The sequence below is a fragment of the Gymnogyps californianus genome, chromosome 1, assembly GCF_018139145.2.
Source record: "Gymnogyps californianus isolate 813 chromosome 1, ASM1813914v2, whole genome shotgun sequence".
In the NCBI taxonomy this organism is placed as follows: Eukaryota; Metazoa; Chordata; class Aves; order Accipitriformes; family Cathartidae; genus Gymnogyps; species Gymnogyps californianus.
The window spans coordinates 186995008-187010190 of NC_059471.1; the positions used below are offsets into that span (position 1 = coordinate 186995008).

Below are 15183 nucleotides of genomic sequence, written 5' to 3' on the forward strand. Positions count from 1 at the left end.
GTTCAAATAGAAACTAATTGCAAGTTACTAAGTAATTTACTTTTTGCTGTACTTTTAAAAAATCCTGAAATACCATGCAAGCTGTTGATATACATCCTTATAATGCATAAAGATGTAATTGTCCATTCCAAATTGCTGAAAATAATTCATTACATGATTTGTTACACAAAAATCAAGACTAATGAGTAGGTTAATTTAAGAATATATAAGCATTTTCACTGAATGTGATAGGTTTTACATAAAAGTGCTTAAGACGCTCATACTTAAAAGTGTTTTAGGCATATTATATTGCATTTTAAAATTCAGAAAAAATGCTACCAAATTAAAGGCCGTATACTGTCAAATTTAAGACTGTACCTGACTGACAGATTTTTTTTGGCATTTCAGCTTCAATTTTAAAATCCTTATTAGCAATTTCATCAGTCATAAACCAAACTGGTCAATATGGTCCTACCCATTTTATGAGTAAAGTAAAATGAAGATAAACTATGAAATAAAGTACACCAGGCCTACAAAGCTGTAATCAAAAGCAATGTAAAAACATACCATAATTTGGTTGGTGTAAGTTCTTTGATAGTGAATTAGCTTTCAACGAACAGCTGGATTTATCTTTTAGATCTTTCACTTATTATATAACTAATTTGCATTACAGTGTACTCTATGAGAAAAACATCACTGTAACCAACCTTAATTAAAAATAATTTATCTCTGAAAATCATTTATTCCCTAAAATACAAAGCAGCCTGCACTGTAAAATTCCAAAGTCCAGTACGCCAGTAATGAAGCAGTTGGTAAAACAGGATGAAACCACACACACACACACAGAAAGGAAAAAGGGAAAAAAAGAAAAGATGCTGCACTTTGCAATAGGCAAATGAGAAATATCTGGCAGATGATGTAGAAAGAGAACTTCATATTAGTTTACCGTAAATGATAGCTGGAGTTGGGGGAGCAGCTGAAAAGAACATTAATATAAAGGATTTAATCAGTTAGTAGCCAAAGAAACAATACTGTAGACAGTTAAAGACTATAATTATTAGAGACAAAGAAAAGTTAACTTATTTAGAGTAAATGGTTGATTTTAAATAATACATTGATAATTTTTCACTGAAAAGTTATAAAAGTATTCTTGATTATTTTATCCATTTTTTTAATAAGGATAGATCAAGAAAATAAATAAAGTAAGCAATCTCATAAAAACTTTTACATAAGTACTAGATGTTTGGCATATGTCATTCCTGGATAGGCATAAGATCACAACGCAACTTTAAAACACAAGCATACTTGTCTTTCGATCTCAGCTTGAACTCAGGTAAGAATCATTCAGGACATCTACTTAAAACTTTCTTACAAATTGGGAGAAGGGGCAAAGCAATATTTTTACAACTACCTGCAATCATAGAAACTTAACAGAGAAAACTAATTTAAAAAGAAAATCCTTGAAAAGTCACACAACCAAGCATGCTCAGTCTTTCTGAAGCATAGTTTAGCTGCAAAAGAGAATCCTGAGACAACATGCTTATGTTCAAATACTCTGCAATATGTAATCTACTGTGTTAGCTCAGATGTGATCCAAATAAAAACCTATACAGCATGAAACTGAATGTGTCCTGTAGCTACTGGACCCTTTTGTAAGTAGCTGATTCAAAGGCAAACTTTGGGGTAAGACTATATTTTTAAAAAACTGAAACACATTTACAAATAGGTGCATTTCCTTTGTCCTGTCCTAGAAACCAAAACTATGTGTGGGCTTTTCATTTTAAATCTAATGCTGTTTTCATACTTAACAGTAATTAAACACAGTTCTGCTATCATAAAGTTTGAGAGTATTCTTACCAACAACAGTAAGCACAGCACTTGCTGAAACACTGTCCAGAGTAGTATTAACTATGCAAGTGTATGTTCCATCATCTTTATCAGTTACATTCATAATGGTCAAGTTGTCTTTACCAACTAGAAACCTGTAAATACAATAGATTCAGCCACTGATTTTTCAATAACTGGTACTGTTATAAGAAACTTGCATAAGACATTACGAAATCCCATATACTTGTGTATTTCAGCAAATACCTAGACAGCAATGTAAGCTATGGGACTATGTCAGCCTTTTCTACATTGCTTTTGACCATCTTCCACAGTAACTGTCTATCCTAACATGCTTTTATTTCCAAATATACTCAAACAACTTTTAATTATCTGTGATCTAGAGCAAAATAGTCTTCCATTATCTGGTTGGCTTCTTATGCCAATTATGTTCTCCTTACAATTGATACACACAGTCAATGTGCACAATTAAAAATTTTTACATCTCATTTTATTTTGAATTCTATCTTAATATTTTCACCACACTAGGTAAGTCCTTTAGTCACCAAATATGGGATAGTGATAATATTTATCAGTCTTCTTTGGAAAATGTCAATAGGTCAATATGTTCCTTTCAAAGATCAGGAAAAGGAGCAGATAAAAGAAACTAGAAAATTAAAAACAAAGGAAAATTATTTTGTCCATACCTTTCATCATCTGGCAGTTCATCATTGTCCTTCAACCATATAACTGTTGGTAATAAGGTAGAATCATGTTTTATTATACACTCAAATGAAACTTGGCCATATCTCTGAATCACTTTGTATTCTGGCTGTTTAATTATCATTGTTGGATCTGAAATTTAAAATGACTATTAGATATTTAGAAAGTCTGAAATTCTATACTAACCTGTGATGAAAGAATGATTCATTTCTTACCTTTAACTTCCAATTGCACCTCATTTTGTATCTTTCCTAATTCATTCCTTGCTACACATGTGTATGTACCAGTACTATCCTTCTGAGCCACTGGAATTTCCAAGGTTCCATTATCATGGAAAACGTATTCACTTCCACTCAAGATGCTACCTTTCACTCCCTTAAACCTTTATATAAAAAGTAATATCATTATCCAACATCATAGTTAAACTTTGTTGTATTTTATTATCAGAAAATGCAAACTTGGGACTGCCACATTAGAAAATACAGACAGAATCACACAATGAAATTTAAACTTGACTCTGTAGTGATAACTTAACTGTTGTTACATTAAGTATATGTAATATTGTATTACTGCATTGTAATCAGCATATATTTAAAAATACGCTATTTTAAAATTGTAAATAGAGTAAAAATAGTTTTAAAGCTTTAAATTTTTGTTTCCATAGATATAACTGGCTCTTTTTACATAACTTAAGCACAACGACTATAGCTTACCATTCAATTTCAGGCTTAGGTGAACCAAAATAAGCACAGTCTAGCAATGCGGGACTATCTGCGATGACTTGATACAGTTTATTAGCAGGAGTCAGAATTCTTGGTGGCTCAGCTGAAAAGACAAAGATATCTGGACATAGATACAAAGATGCAAATACAAAATACTAAGACATCAAGAACGGCCTAAGGAAAAATCTTTCTCTGAAGTGATTTCTGGTCTCAGTCTAGGTCCAAATACGTTCTACTGCCAGTAGCCTGAGGAAACATTAATGTAAGAGAACTATCTTGTGAAAAACAAATGCTTCTTCCCTGTTTACAAGCAATAGGGATGGGCACCAAAGGCAATGATTTCAATTGGAAAATTCAAATCAGAATATACTTCAAGAAGAGAAACTCCTGGGAACAGGCTGAACTACATAATTCTGAACAAACTTGCAGGCAGAAAGAAGCTAAGATGTATTTTTGGTGAAACACCTACATTTTCTTTCATTTAAAAGACAGTGTCTCTCAATCAAAAGATCTGCCAGTTCCTGCAGAAGAGTCTTTAGAGGCCATTGTGCCTAGAATTTTGCTACTAGCTTTGTTAAATCCAGCAAGAAGAATTAGAGAGGCCACAACATCTTGTAACTAGAGACACGTTCTTGGGAAGCCTTCAAGACAAATGCATAATCATGTCCCCTTGCAAGAGCAATTTAGAGATCATCTATTTAACTGGTCCAAAACATCCACAATCAATGAAAGTGTACTGAAACATACTAACTTAAGGATATTAATTCCTGCCTTTTTTGTTATGCTTCTGTTTGCTTGATTTACATAAACAAAAAAAAGAGCTAAATTTCTTCCAAGTTTTCTCCAGCTTTCACAACTATCCTTCTTACTTAGGAATAGTGAAAGGAATATCCTACAAAAAACAAGGTATGTATACCCTTGCCTTTTACAAGGCTCAGGAAATACATCCATTCCCACTGAAGACCTCAAGCAAGGCTTGAGCATGCAATCTGTGTAGTAGCAGGAGACAACGGAACACCCAAGAAAACTGAAAAATATTAAAATCTGTTTCTTACCCAGAACATTCACAAAAGCGTTTGCTAGCAAGTATCCATATTCATTAGAAGCATTGCACTGATAGACAGCACTTGACCTTTCTTGCACATGTGAGAAAATAATGGTATCGCCATCAACCTTTCTGCTAGGATCTTCTGGGGCAACTGTTGGTATAAAGACAAAAAAAATAATTGCTTTTCCTAAAGCGCTGTTGGATGATATGTTTCATGCTTCTGAAAAGAAGAAACAATTTGAAAGACCAACATGCCCTTTCTTCTATTTTCCTAGGTGACCGTTCACTGGTTAAGAGGTGAATTTCAATATGATTAGGGAAGTTCTTCCAATTCTACAAATATTTAACTCAGGATGGTAGAGTTCCCATTTTTGGAGGGGCTTTTTTGTTTGTTTTTCGACAAAGTGAAGCTGAGATCATATTTTGCATGCAATACAGAAGAAAAATACTGATATGACAAGATTCAGGCAAATACAGACAATACCTAGAAAAATAAGGAAATATTTCTGAATGTCAAAAGAAAACGCTGTTAGAATGACAGTCCTCTGTGACTTAAAAGTTTCAGCTTTTCAAATCGATTGTTATACCATAAATAATTCTCCAAATACAAATATGGTCTTACTCAGTTGAAAACTATCTCAGAGTAAAGCATAAGCAATTCTTTCACACAAAATCACGAAACAGTCTTCACAAGAGCAGTGATAGTAATTCAGTAGGTGGCACTCTTTCCCTTATGTAAGAATTATACAGTGCCATTTCCTCAACTGTTCTGTAGCAGCCTGAGCTGTCAAAAAGCTCGTGCATCCCAGAAGAATCGAGAATATAACCAAAAACAAAATTCTAAGATATTACTGAAGAATAATAGCTGTCAGTTATGATACAACTGGATGGAATTAGAGAGGTACAATGGAGAAAAAACTTAGCTTGTAACAGTGCACTGCATAAAAATGCACAAACCATAGTTTAATATTTTAAGAAAATATTAAATAAAAAGAGATCAATATATTGTTTATATTGAAACGTAATGGTAAAATTATTGATATACTAATATGAAAAATAAATGCATATATGCATAAATAAATGCATCATAGTTTGGTTGCATCATCAAAACTGACAGCCTTATATTTTATTGGAGCTTGAGAAAATATTTGTGGAAGACATTTTCATATAAAATCATTTCTCATTTCTTTGGATTCACAGAAAAGATCAATTAACTAAATTAACATCAATTTTCTGTAAGTGACAACATTCTGATTCAGGCAATACCTCCGTACTCATCAGTAAAGAAAATGGAGACATTTCTCCTACATTTTCTCAAATCTACTGAAGTATCTATTACTGAATTCTCTGAGAGAAGAAACCAGAGGAAGGGGACCACAGTTCCGTGCCCCTGCTTAAGGGTATTTCCATCTTGGGTGAACTCTAAGGCTATTTTGCATGTAAAGTAATTACATCAATTTCCAAACAGATGCCTCAGGAATAGTTTTCAGCTCCGTTTTTAACTCTCATCTTCGATCACTCTGAGTTCAAATCAGTATCACAAATTCAAAAATTTCAGAAAGGAAGAAAAAGGTACTACTGGAATTCCTGGACTTCTGGATTGCTGGCACTTATTTTTCTCCTCTTTTGCTTTACTTCCTACTGTGTTCCATGTTTCACATTGCTTCCTATTCTATGTAAATGGCATTTTCATTAAAAGATTCATGGGCTGAAAATAGACGGAGCAGGTGAGTAGCCCAGCAGGCAGGCCAGTCAGCTGTAAGAAGTGGTCTGTTTCTGCATATAAATTACCGTTAAATGGGAAATATGCACAGCTGCCCTCCCAGGAGGTCGGAGATCTGCCCACGGCCATTCCAATCACAGCTACTTCCTGCCCTCAGCTCTGGGCTTCCCTCCACTCAGGCCCTCTGCATCCTGCAGCATTTTCTGCACACAGACAGATCTTTAATGGGTGCACAGAGTCCCCCCGCTCACACACACTCCCATACATAATACCTTATAGGCTGATGGTAGGGCCCCTTCAGAGAGATGGAAGCCATTAGTTCAATCCTTTATAACTGAAGAAGGAACTGGATCTTAAAAGAATGATCTAACCATTAAACTATCATATAAAAAGAACGGTAGCATCTTCCCTTCCCACTGCTGTATTTAAGGAAAAAAAGAGATATCCCTCTTCAGTTATTTGAAGGAAAGGAGGTAGGTGCCTGTTCTCAGAAAAGGGCTTCAAGCTGTGGGTCCCAAGAGGAAAAAAAACAAACTGAGGAAAGTGTCGGGTTAGTCAGTGCTTCCTTTTGACTGGTCTAGCCACTTGGATGCTGAAGGGCACCGATTTTAGAAAGCTCCCTGTTGAGACTGGTGTCTATTCAACAGTCTGTCTTCTGTCACGCCTCATCCTCCCATGCAACACCAACAGAACCTACACGTCTTTGCCCATGTACTACACTGTGTTTTGCAGGGCCAGGCCCTAAAAGTTAGATGCTGTATCATCCAGCTGCTTTAATGATCTTAAGCACGCACTGCTGCACTCACACACACAGAATCATTGAGCCTGGAAGGGACCTCTGGAGGTCATCTGGTCCAACCCCCTGCTCAAGCAGGACCACTTAGAGCCAGTTGCCCAGGACTGTATCCAGACGGGGGAAGGATCCCTTGCCTTGCCCTGCTGGCAATACTTTTGTCTAATGTAGCCCAGGGTAACATTAGCCTCTTTGCCAGAAGGGCACATTGCTGGCTCATGGTCAACTTGGTGTCCACCAGGATGCCCAACTCCTTTTCTGTTAAGCTACTATCCAGCTGGGTGGCCCCCAGCGTGTACTGGTACATGGGGTTGTTCCTCCCCAGGTGCAGGACTTTGCACTTCTCCTTGTTGAACTTCACAAGGTTCTTGTCAGCCCATTTCTCCCGCCTGTCAAGATCCCTCTGGATGACAGCATGACCCTCTGGTGTATCAGCCACTCCTCCCAGTTTTGCATCATCAGCAAACTTGCTAAGGGTACACTCTGCCCCATCATCCAGATCATTAATGAAGATGTTAAACAGGACTGACCCCTGGGGTACACTGCTAGTTACTGGCCTCCAACTGGACTTTGTGCCACTGATCACCACTTTCTGGGCCTGGCCGTTCAGCCATTTTTCTGTCCGCCTCACTGTCTGGTTATCCAGCCCATACGTCAACAGCTTGTCTATGAGGATCTTATGGGAGACAGTGTCAAAGGCCTCACTGAAGTCCAGGCAGACAACAACCACTACTCTTCCCCTCATCTAGCAGGCCAGTCATTTCATCATAGAAACGTATCAAGGTGGTCAAGCATGACTTCACCTTGGTGAAGCCACGCTAACTACTCCTGATGGTTTTCTTGTCCTTAATGTGCCTGGAAATGGTTTCCAGAATTAGCTGCTCCATCACCTTCCCAGGGATCAAGGTGAGGCTGACCAGCTGGTAGTTCCCTGGGTTCTCCTTCTTGCTCTCCTTAAAAATAGGAGTAATATTTGCTTACCTCTAGTCTTGGGGCACTTCTCCCAGTTACCATGATCAATCAAAGATTATCGAGAGTGGCCTTGCAATGACATCTGCCAGCTCCCTCAGCACTTGTGGGTGCATCCCATCAGGGCCCAGGACTTATGTATGTCCAGTTTGCTTAAGTATTCCCTGACCTGATCCTCTTCCACCAAGGGTACATCTCGTTCCAGCCTTTCCCCTGGTCTCTGGGACCTGGGATTCCTGAAGGTCAGTCTTGCCAGTAAAGACTGAGGCAAAGAAGGCATGCAGTACATCAGCCCTTTCCATGTCCTTTTTTTTCTTTTTCTGGGGAAAGAGTGATGGCAGGGCCACTCAAGCACTGCTTGTGTGCCGTTACGAGGACTGTGGTCACATTACAGGATAGCTGCATGAAAAGGAGAAAATGCTTTTGACGTGTTTGACAAATCTGAATTTGGCACTGATTGATTGGCAAATAGAAAAGAATTACATAATACTTAAAATGGGTTTGTACAATTGGGACAATGAATGATGAGGATTTGCTATAGGAGTTCTGCTGCTGTAACAGACAGTTGAACATGCGCCCTGTAACAGCCAACATTTACTCCCAGTAACATCGAGTCTCAGCTTATGAACATGTTTATGTCCTTTCTGGACAAAGACCTGATTGCCTGGTTTCACCTAATTTTTCCATCGCTTTGTATGATAAGACAGCTTCTTGACTCTATAGCCATGTACCGCATATTCCTGTACAGAGAAGGTATAGCCTCCATCAGATACTTTTGTCATAGTTAGTCATCAGCACCCTGAATGTCTTCTGTTCATCTGAATGCATACTTCCATCTGTTTCAAAAACTTCAGACGGCCCAAGCAATTACTTTTGTTAGTATGTTTAAATAATCACCATGGCACCATTATTACTTTTTTTCCTGGAAAAAAAAGACAGAATGAAATGTGCTCTCTGAACAGAAGCAGTTAAAATGCACTATTATGCTTAAAACTGGAAGGAAAAAATCCAGATTTTGTTGAGATGTTTTACCCTCTTCTGTTGAAATATTTTATTTTCCTGATCAATTTTAATTGCTGGTCCATGTGCATTTATGCAAATTCAGGAAGCTAAACACAATGAAGAACAGAACAACTGTCAACTGACGATGCAGTATATAATATAATGTTATCAGTCCAAATAAATGATACAAACTTCAGGCTGATCTGTAAGAAAGGCGTGTATTTTGGCCAGAAAATTATTAAGACATGAAATTGGTCTACTGACTTTAAATTCTTTAGCTCAGATCTTTAAGCTCTGTGTAAAATTGGGAAAAAAAATCCATTGCTTGGACTTCTGGGTTTTTTTAACTTAAAGTTTTTATTGTGAGGGTGGTCAGACCCTGAAACAGGATGCCCAAGGAGGTGATGGAGTCTCTGGCCTTGGAGATAACCAAAGTCTGTCTGGACACAGTCCTGACCAACCAGATGCAGGTAACACCCTGCTTCGAGCAGGCAGGTTGGACTAGATGTTCCTTTCACCCTCAACTATGCTGTGATACTGTGGTTTTAAAATAACCTAAAAAACAACGTAGATTGAAAATAATTCACTGGGAAGGACGTATATACCTTTGTTTGTGATTCTGTAATTTGCTATTGTTTAAAAAAGCTAATAATGTGAAAATCATCATTCCTGAAATCAGAGTTCCTTATATTGTTACCACATTCTGAAATACAATAAAGCGAGTATGAGATCCAGCTGACATCAGAAGTTCTCAGCTCTGCTAACTTAGACTCCAGGTCCCAGAGGGCACTGAACTAGGGTGTCTTTTGTTGCCTGAGAAGTATGATGTAACCTAAGGTAGAATATATTTTTTTCCAGAAGCACGTTGTGGATTACAATCATAGTTTGTAGGATATGTGAGTACTAACTGTTTCTATTCTATAGTGAAAATGCTGATGTCATCCTCAGACGTTGTACTAGAGATTCCTTCTGGCTGCAAACAGGCTGGAAAAGAAAGGGACAAAATGACTTGACTGCTTTTCCCTGTGTCAATGAGAACACATATATCTTCGGCATGTGTAAGAGCTAATCTTACCTAGACCAGTAAAATGTCACCAAAAAACCACAGTGAAAGCAGAGAATAATTTCTCTTTAGAAAAGAGCAGAAATATTCATTACTGTCTTTAGATGCCTGCATCTTCTTTAGCAAATCAAAGTTATGAATCAAAAGTAATCAGTCCTGCTCTGCATTCACAGTGACTATATATGATTGTTGGAAAACGAATGTAGTAACATAAAGTCTGTTGTTTAAGTGTTACAGTGCTTAGTCACTCATTTCTTTAGTAAAGCTGAGCTATCATTTTGCATTAATAGCAGAATATTAGTTTCTCAGAGAAGCTGAGGCAATTATTTGATTTAGATTTTGTGACGGATGCACTCCTCCTGTTTGAACTAACTGAACTTTGGTCCAGGCAGATGCTCAGCAAGGAGGCCTAATCAAAGTTAATCCTATTCTGTGAGGCTATCAGTGAGGACTCAGCACCAAACCCAAAAAAACGGTTTGGCTGGAGGCTGGGCTGATAAGTGGCAGAAACAGCATTAACACAGCAGAAAATCTGACTACATATCAACCACTTTACGCTATAAATATCTGCAGCCATCAGGGCCCGTTGATCTCTCCCTCCATAGCAGCTGGCTGCACGGCAGTGATCTCCCCTTGAGTAGGGATGCCTCTCAAGGTTACCCCTCGAGGCTGAGAGATCCCTTACCTGACACCAGACATCAATGGGTTGGTAAGTGACATTTTTTTGCATGCATGTAACATTTAAGATACTTACAGTATGCTTATGTGATAATCTTTGTATCCTGTACTAACTTTAATTGTAGTAAATAGTAGAGTATTGACCTCCAATCCCTCTGTACTTGTTAAATATTTTACATACCTAAGTTTACTGATTAGAACTCAATAAATTAACTACTAGATCAGATCAGATCTGAGTGATCTCTGACTCTTCTCTTGCGACAGATTTTTATACTGAACATTTGTTGTTGTAGTTTTACTGTTACTATAATTCTGTCCTTAAGTTTATGCACAAATGTCGTGGTTTAACCCCAGTCAGCACCCAAGCACCACGCAGCCGATCCCTCACTCCCCCTATGCTCCCAGTGGGATGGGGAGGAGAATCGGGAAAAAAGGTAAAACTCATGGGTTGAGATAAAGACAGTTTAATAACTAAAGTAAAATATAATACTAACTATAATAATAATGAAATATTATAATAATAGTAATGAAAAGGAATATAACAAAAAAAAGAAGGGAGGGGGGAAGGAAAAAAGCCAGTGATGCACAATGCAATTGCTCACCACCCGCTGACTGATGCCAGAGCTGTGATCCACCCCTCCCGGCCAACTCCCCCCTGTTTATATACTGGGCATGACGTTCCATGGTATGGAATACCCTTTGGCTAGTTCAGGTCAGCTGCCCCGGCTCTGCTCCCTCCCAGCTTCTTGCACACCTGCTTGCTGGCAGAGCATGGGAAACTGAAAAAATCCTTGACTTAGGAGAAGTGCTACTTAGCAACAACTAAAACATCAAAGTGTTATCAACATTATTCTCACACTAAATTGAAAACCCAGCACTGTACCAGCTACTAAGAAGAGAGTTAACTCTGTCCCAGCCAAAACCAGGACAACAAATAATAGTGAATGTAAATGGGAACATGAGATCAGTACTGGCTCTTAAGCCATAATTTTCAACAACTCTAACTTCAGAGATAGCTTTGAAGACCCTATTATTGTGGAAATACATGAAGAAAGCAAAGACAGAAGGTTAGGTGCTTTTTTTCTGATACGAATGTAGAAACATATGGTCCTTGTATAGTGATGCTCATGTATGCTTTTCAAGTTCTGACAGGATCACAGGATCACTTGCATTATAGTAACTGTTGCTAGAAGTAACCTATCCTTCTTCTTGACCTGCTTATTCTTCCAAAAACACACATTCATGAGTAATTTATGAATATAGTAACCATTTTCAAAACTAGAAAGGTCTTTCTGTGGTTAAAACTAACTACAATTGAATGACTGAAATGGGATTTTTTTAAGAATTATTTGTATAATTTTGGACATCTGTTTTCAGATAGATTAGCTACAACAACAGGAGAATGTGATAGAACCAGGACTTAACATTATCAACCAACCAGCCAAGAAAACTGGGAGGAACATTCAGTGTGTACTCATCGAGGTGGCTTGATAAAAAGATAGGTCCCTTATGGAGGGACCTCCTGGTTTTCTGTAGGTCATAAACCATACGGTCTGTGAATGAGCATCCTGTTGACATTCCTCTGGCTGTAGCTGACTTTCCTCATAACATTTGAAAGCCCAAATCAGGGGCTATTATGCAAGACAGACCTGTTCTCTCACGTCTCTGATCATATTGCCTAAATACCATATTATGTATTTAGAGAATGTTATGTGACTAGAATCTTTTTTATTTCTTTGGGGGGGAGCTGGAAGCTAAGCTTACGGAGTTGAACACAAAACTGGTAGTGAAATAGTAAGGGTGGGCAGTATAGTGCATCAGACACTTGAGAACCCGTAGGGTCAAACCACGACTGAAACTAAGCAAGAAAAAGAAGAAACTTAAGTAATCCAGTTTTGCCTTACTCTACTCCTTACAGTGAACTGACAAAAGACTTAATTCTGGAAGAGATGGGACATAGAAGAAAATGCCCTTTTCCTTTTCTTAACAATCTCACTTGCTCCCCAGCAAAGTATTTTCCTGTGATCACCGAAATCCTTGTTCCAAACTTCTGATTCTGATAGTACTATTGCCTCCAAAGGGACAACAGGTTACTACCTGCACTAGCCACAGCCGTCCTTTGACTATCTTGTCCAGAATAAAAAAAAACGATTATCAAAGGTTTTCATATCTGCTGCAGTTCCTAGGGCAGATGCACAGTTCCAACACAATGACAGCAGAAGCAGTGGATAAATGTCTGCCCTGGCAGTCCTCTCCTCTCCAAGACTGAACTCCTCGGGGCATCAGAGTCCAGTCGATTTTCCCCCACCCTCCCACGGCTGCAGTGAACAGCTTGTGTGTGTACTCACAGAGAACATGATGGGTGACGAACCTCTGAGCCAGGGATTATCAAGGCCTTTCACGAAGGAAATCTAAGGGCTAATGTTTCTCCCTTAAATTCAATGTGGTTACTAATGGAGACTAACTAAAACCTAAGATTCAATGTGAAATGTGATATAAACAAGTGAAGCACATGTTGAAAGAAGATAAACACCGCCTTTCAGTGCACTACTTTGTATAAATCTAAGTGTGTGTATTTAATATTTAATAGCTCATCATGAACTATAAACCACTGAACCAATAAATTAGTCTTTTGTGCGGTATTTGCAATGCCTTTCTGAAGTCCAATTATGAAAGTGCTTCCCCTTCCCAATTAATCTGGGTTGTTACTTTCTTGAAAGTTGAGATACTTTATGCATGGTTTCCCTTTTGTAAAACCATGCTGAATATCTAAGCAGTAAAACACAACGGATTATGCAGCGGTATAAATAATGCAGATCTTGAGTGTTAATTGAAGCACAAGGCAAGGCAGAGTCATGGCCTGAACTTTCAATTGCCTCTCGCCAAAGTAATTCTAATTGACCTCAACGGGACTGTGCATGTGAGTTCAAGTTACTCCTCTGAGTAAACGTTAGGAGGTTAGGTCCTTATCACTCCAGCATGTCTGAAGCAGCTTTCTTTTCAGACATGCTGGAGTTTTTCTTTTAAGCGTTATTGTTGAACAAAATTAATTAAAATATTTCAAATAAACCTAAAATCTTCCTTTAAAAATATCTTTTTACTCTGATTAATATAATCTGGAACAAAATTTACACCACTGCATTTTTTCTTCCATAGGTGCTTAAGACACACTACATCTTTCTTTATTCTTCCCTTTTCCCTATTGGTATTTAAGCCTCACCCTTTGACTGAGATATGGACGAATAGTTCTTTCTTCAACACTCTCCCCTTCCTTGTCTGACTCTATTATGGAAAAACAAAACCGGAAGAATTAAGCATCTCCCAGTTGTGCTTTCCAATAGAAAATTAAAGTATTGCAAACAGATTACTGGGCCACAGGAGGCACATTGTGGGATATATGATGACAGCAGGGCTTTGAAATTCAAATGTAGCTCTTTTTCTTTGAAATCCTGCCATGGGTGTAGCTCTCTCAGCACTGCCCTGAAGCCGAAACAGCTGCTTTAGTTTCCTTTTACAGTGATTTACTAATCATTCAGTTGGAAGAAGACGGGCTCAATTCTGTAATTTAGTAACAAGTGAACAAAAGGGCACACTGTACTTGGTAGTTTCCAGACCAGCTTTTGATAACTCAGAATAATACAAAATCACAAGAATCTTAAGAACTGCACTTTCTGTGATCATGATGCTTCTCTTCCTTAGATGTCCTGACAGACTCCACGAACTGGAGCATCTAATCAACTTGCACTTAAATATTTAAGGTAGATAAAACTTCAGCTTTTCTCAGCAGTGAAAGTGACCTTTAACATAAGGCTGAGCTACCCAGTTATTTATTTCCTGTGTTCTTTTTTTTTTCCCTACTGAGGTTGAGTGGGTAATTTAATTAAAGTCTCTTAATTTTTACTGAGTTCCCTTCAATAAGACTCTGTGTACTGATTCCTCAAGGCCAGCCAGCCAATATATGCTGCCCTCGTATTTGGGAAATTCGGTGGCATCCGGCAGCTGCTTCTGAAAACTCTGTTTCTTAATGGTTTACTGCTATCCTGCAAGAATGCAGAACACATCATTGCTTTTCTGGAAAATGTACTTGTCTGTCATTTGAACAGCATGTCCTACAGCTTTGACAAGAAAGCAGTGTGAGGCAAAGGTGAATCTCATAGCCCTGTGAAAAAGATTTTACTAGTCAGGAGGCCTGAAAAGAAGAGTTAAACTATCAGGACAGCAGGATAAAAATCTCCTCAAAACAAACCAAAAAAAGTTAATGGTAACTATATAGAAAATAGTAAGGAAGACGAGACCACTGAAAACCCAGAAAGGAAAGAGCAGGACAGGTACCAAACTTTGATTATGAGGCATGCATTATAATATATTTACATACAATATATACAATACAAAATTACGTTGATATTTTCCTGTTTTCCTGTAATACCACTGTTTCATGAGATGGTTAATGTCAGCTTACATAACTTACTTAAACAATGGAAACCTCTCATTTTAAATCTCAGGCTAGAGATCTCAACTTACATTTAATTAGGATTCCTGAAACAGGTTCTTTGCTAAATATTTCTCTCTGTTTCAATATATACCCTTACTTTTCCCCCCAAAGTTGCATATTTTTCCCTCCAGTTCAGTTTAATCTCTCTTTTATCCCAAATATTTTGA

General features: G+C 37.9%; 1 protein-coding gene across 27 annotated transcripts in view; it reads right to left on the reverse strand.

Moving 5' to 3' along the window:
- Window positions 1-15183, reverse strand: part of NRCAM (neuronal cell adhesion molecule) — a 74137-nt gene that overhangs the window by 42413 nt on the left and 16541 nt on the right. For 20 of the 27 annotated variants that reach the window (XM_050911613.1, XM_050912915.1, XM_050913563.1 and 17 more), the window contains 6 exons: window positions 4304-4447; window positions 3240-3351; window positions 2742-2908; window positions 2511-2658; window positions 1837-1961; window positions 926-955 (listed from right to left, as the gene is read on the reverse strand). In XM_050911613.1, the coding sequence (XP_050767570.1) occupies window positions 926-955; window positions 1837-1961; window positions 2511-2658; window positions 2742-2908; window positions 3240-3351; window positions 4304-4447 (726 nt within the window). The remainder of the gene's footprint in view (window positions 1-925; window positions 956-1836; window positions 1962-2510; window positions 2659-2741; window positions 2909-3239; window positions 3352-4303; window positions 4448-15183) is intronic. The other 7 variants (XM_050911779.1, XM_050913168.1, XM_050912576.1 and 4 more) reach the window with 1 other exon arrangement.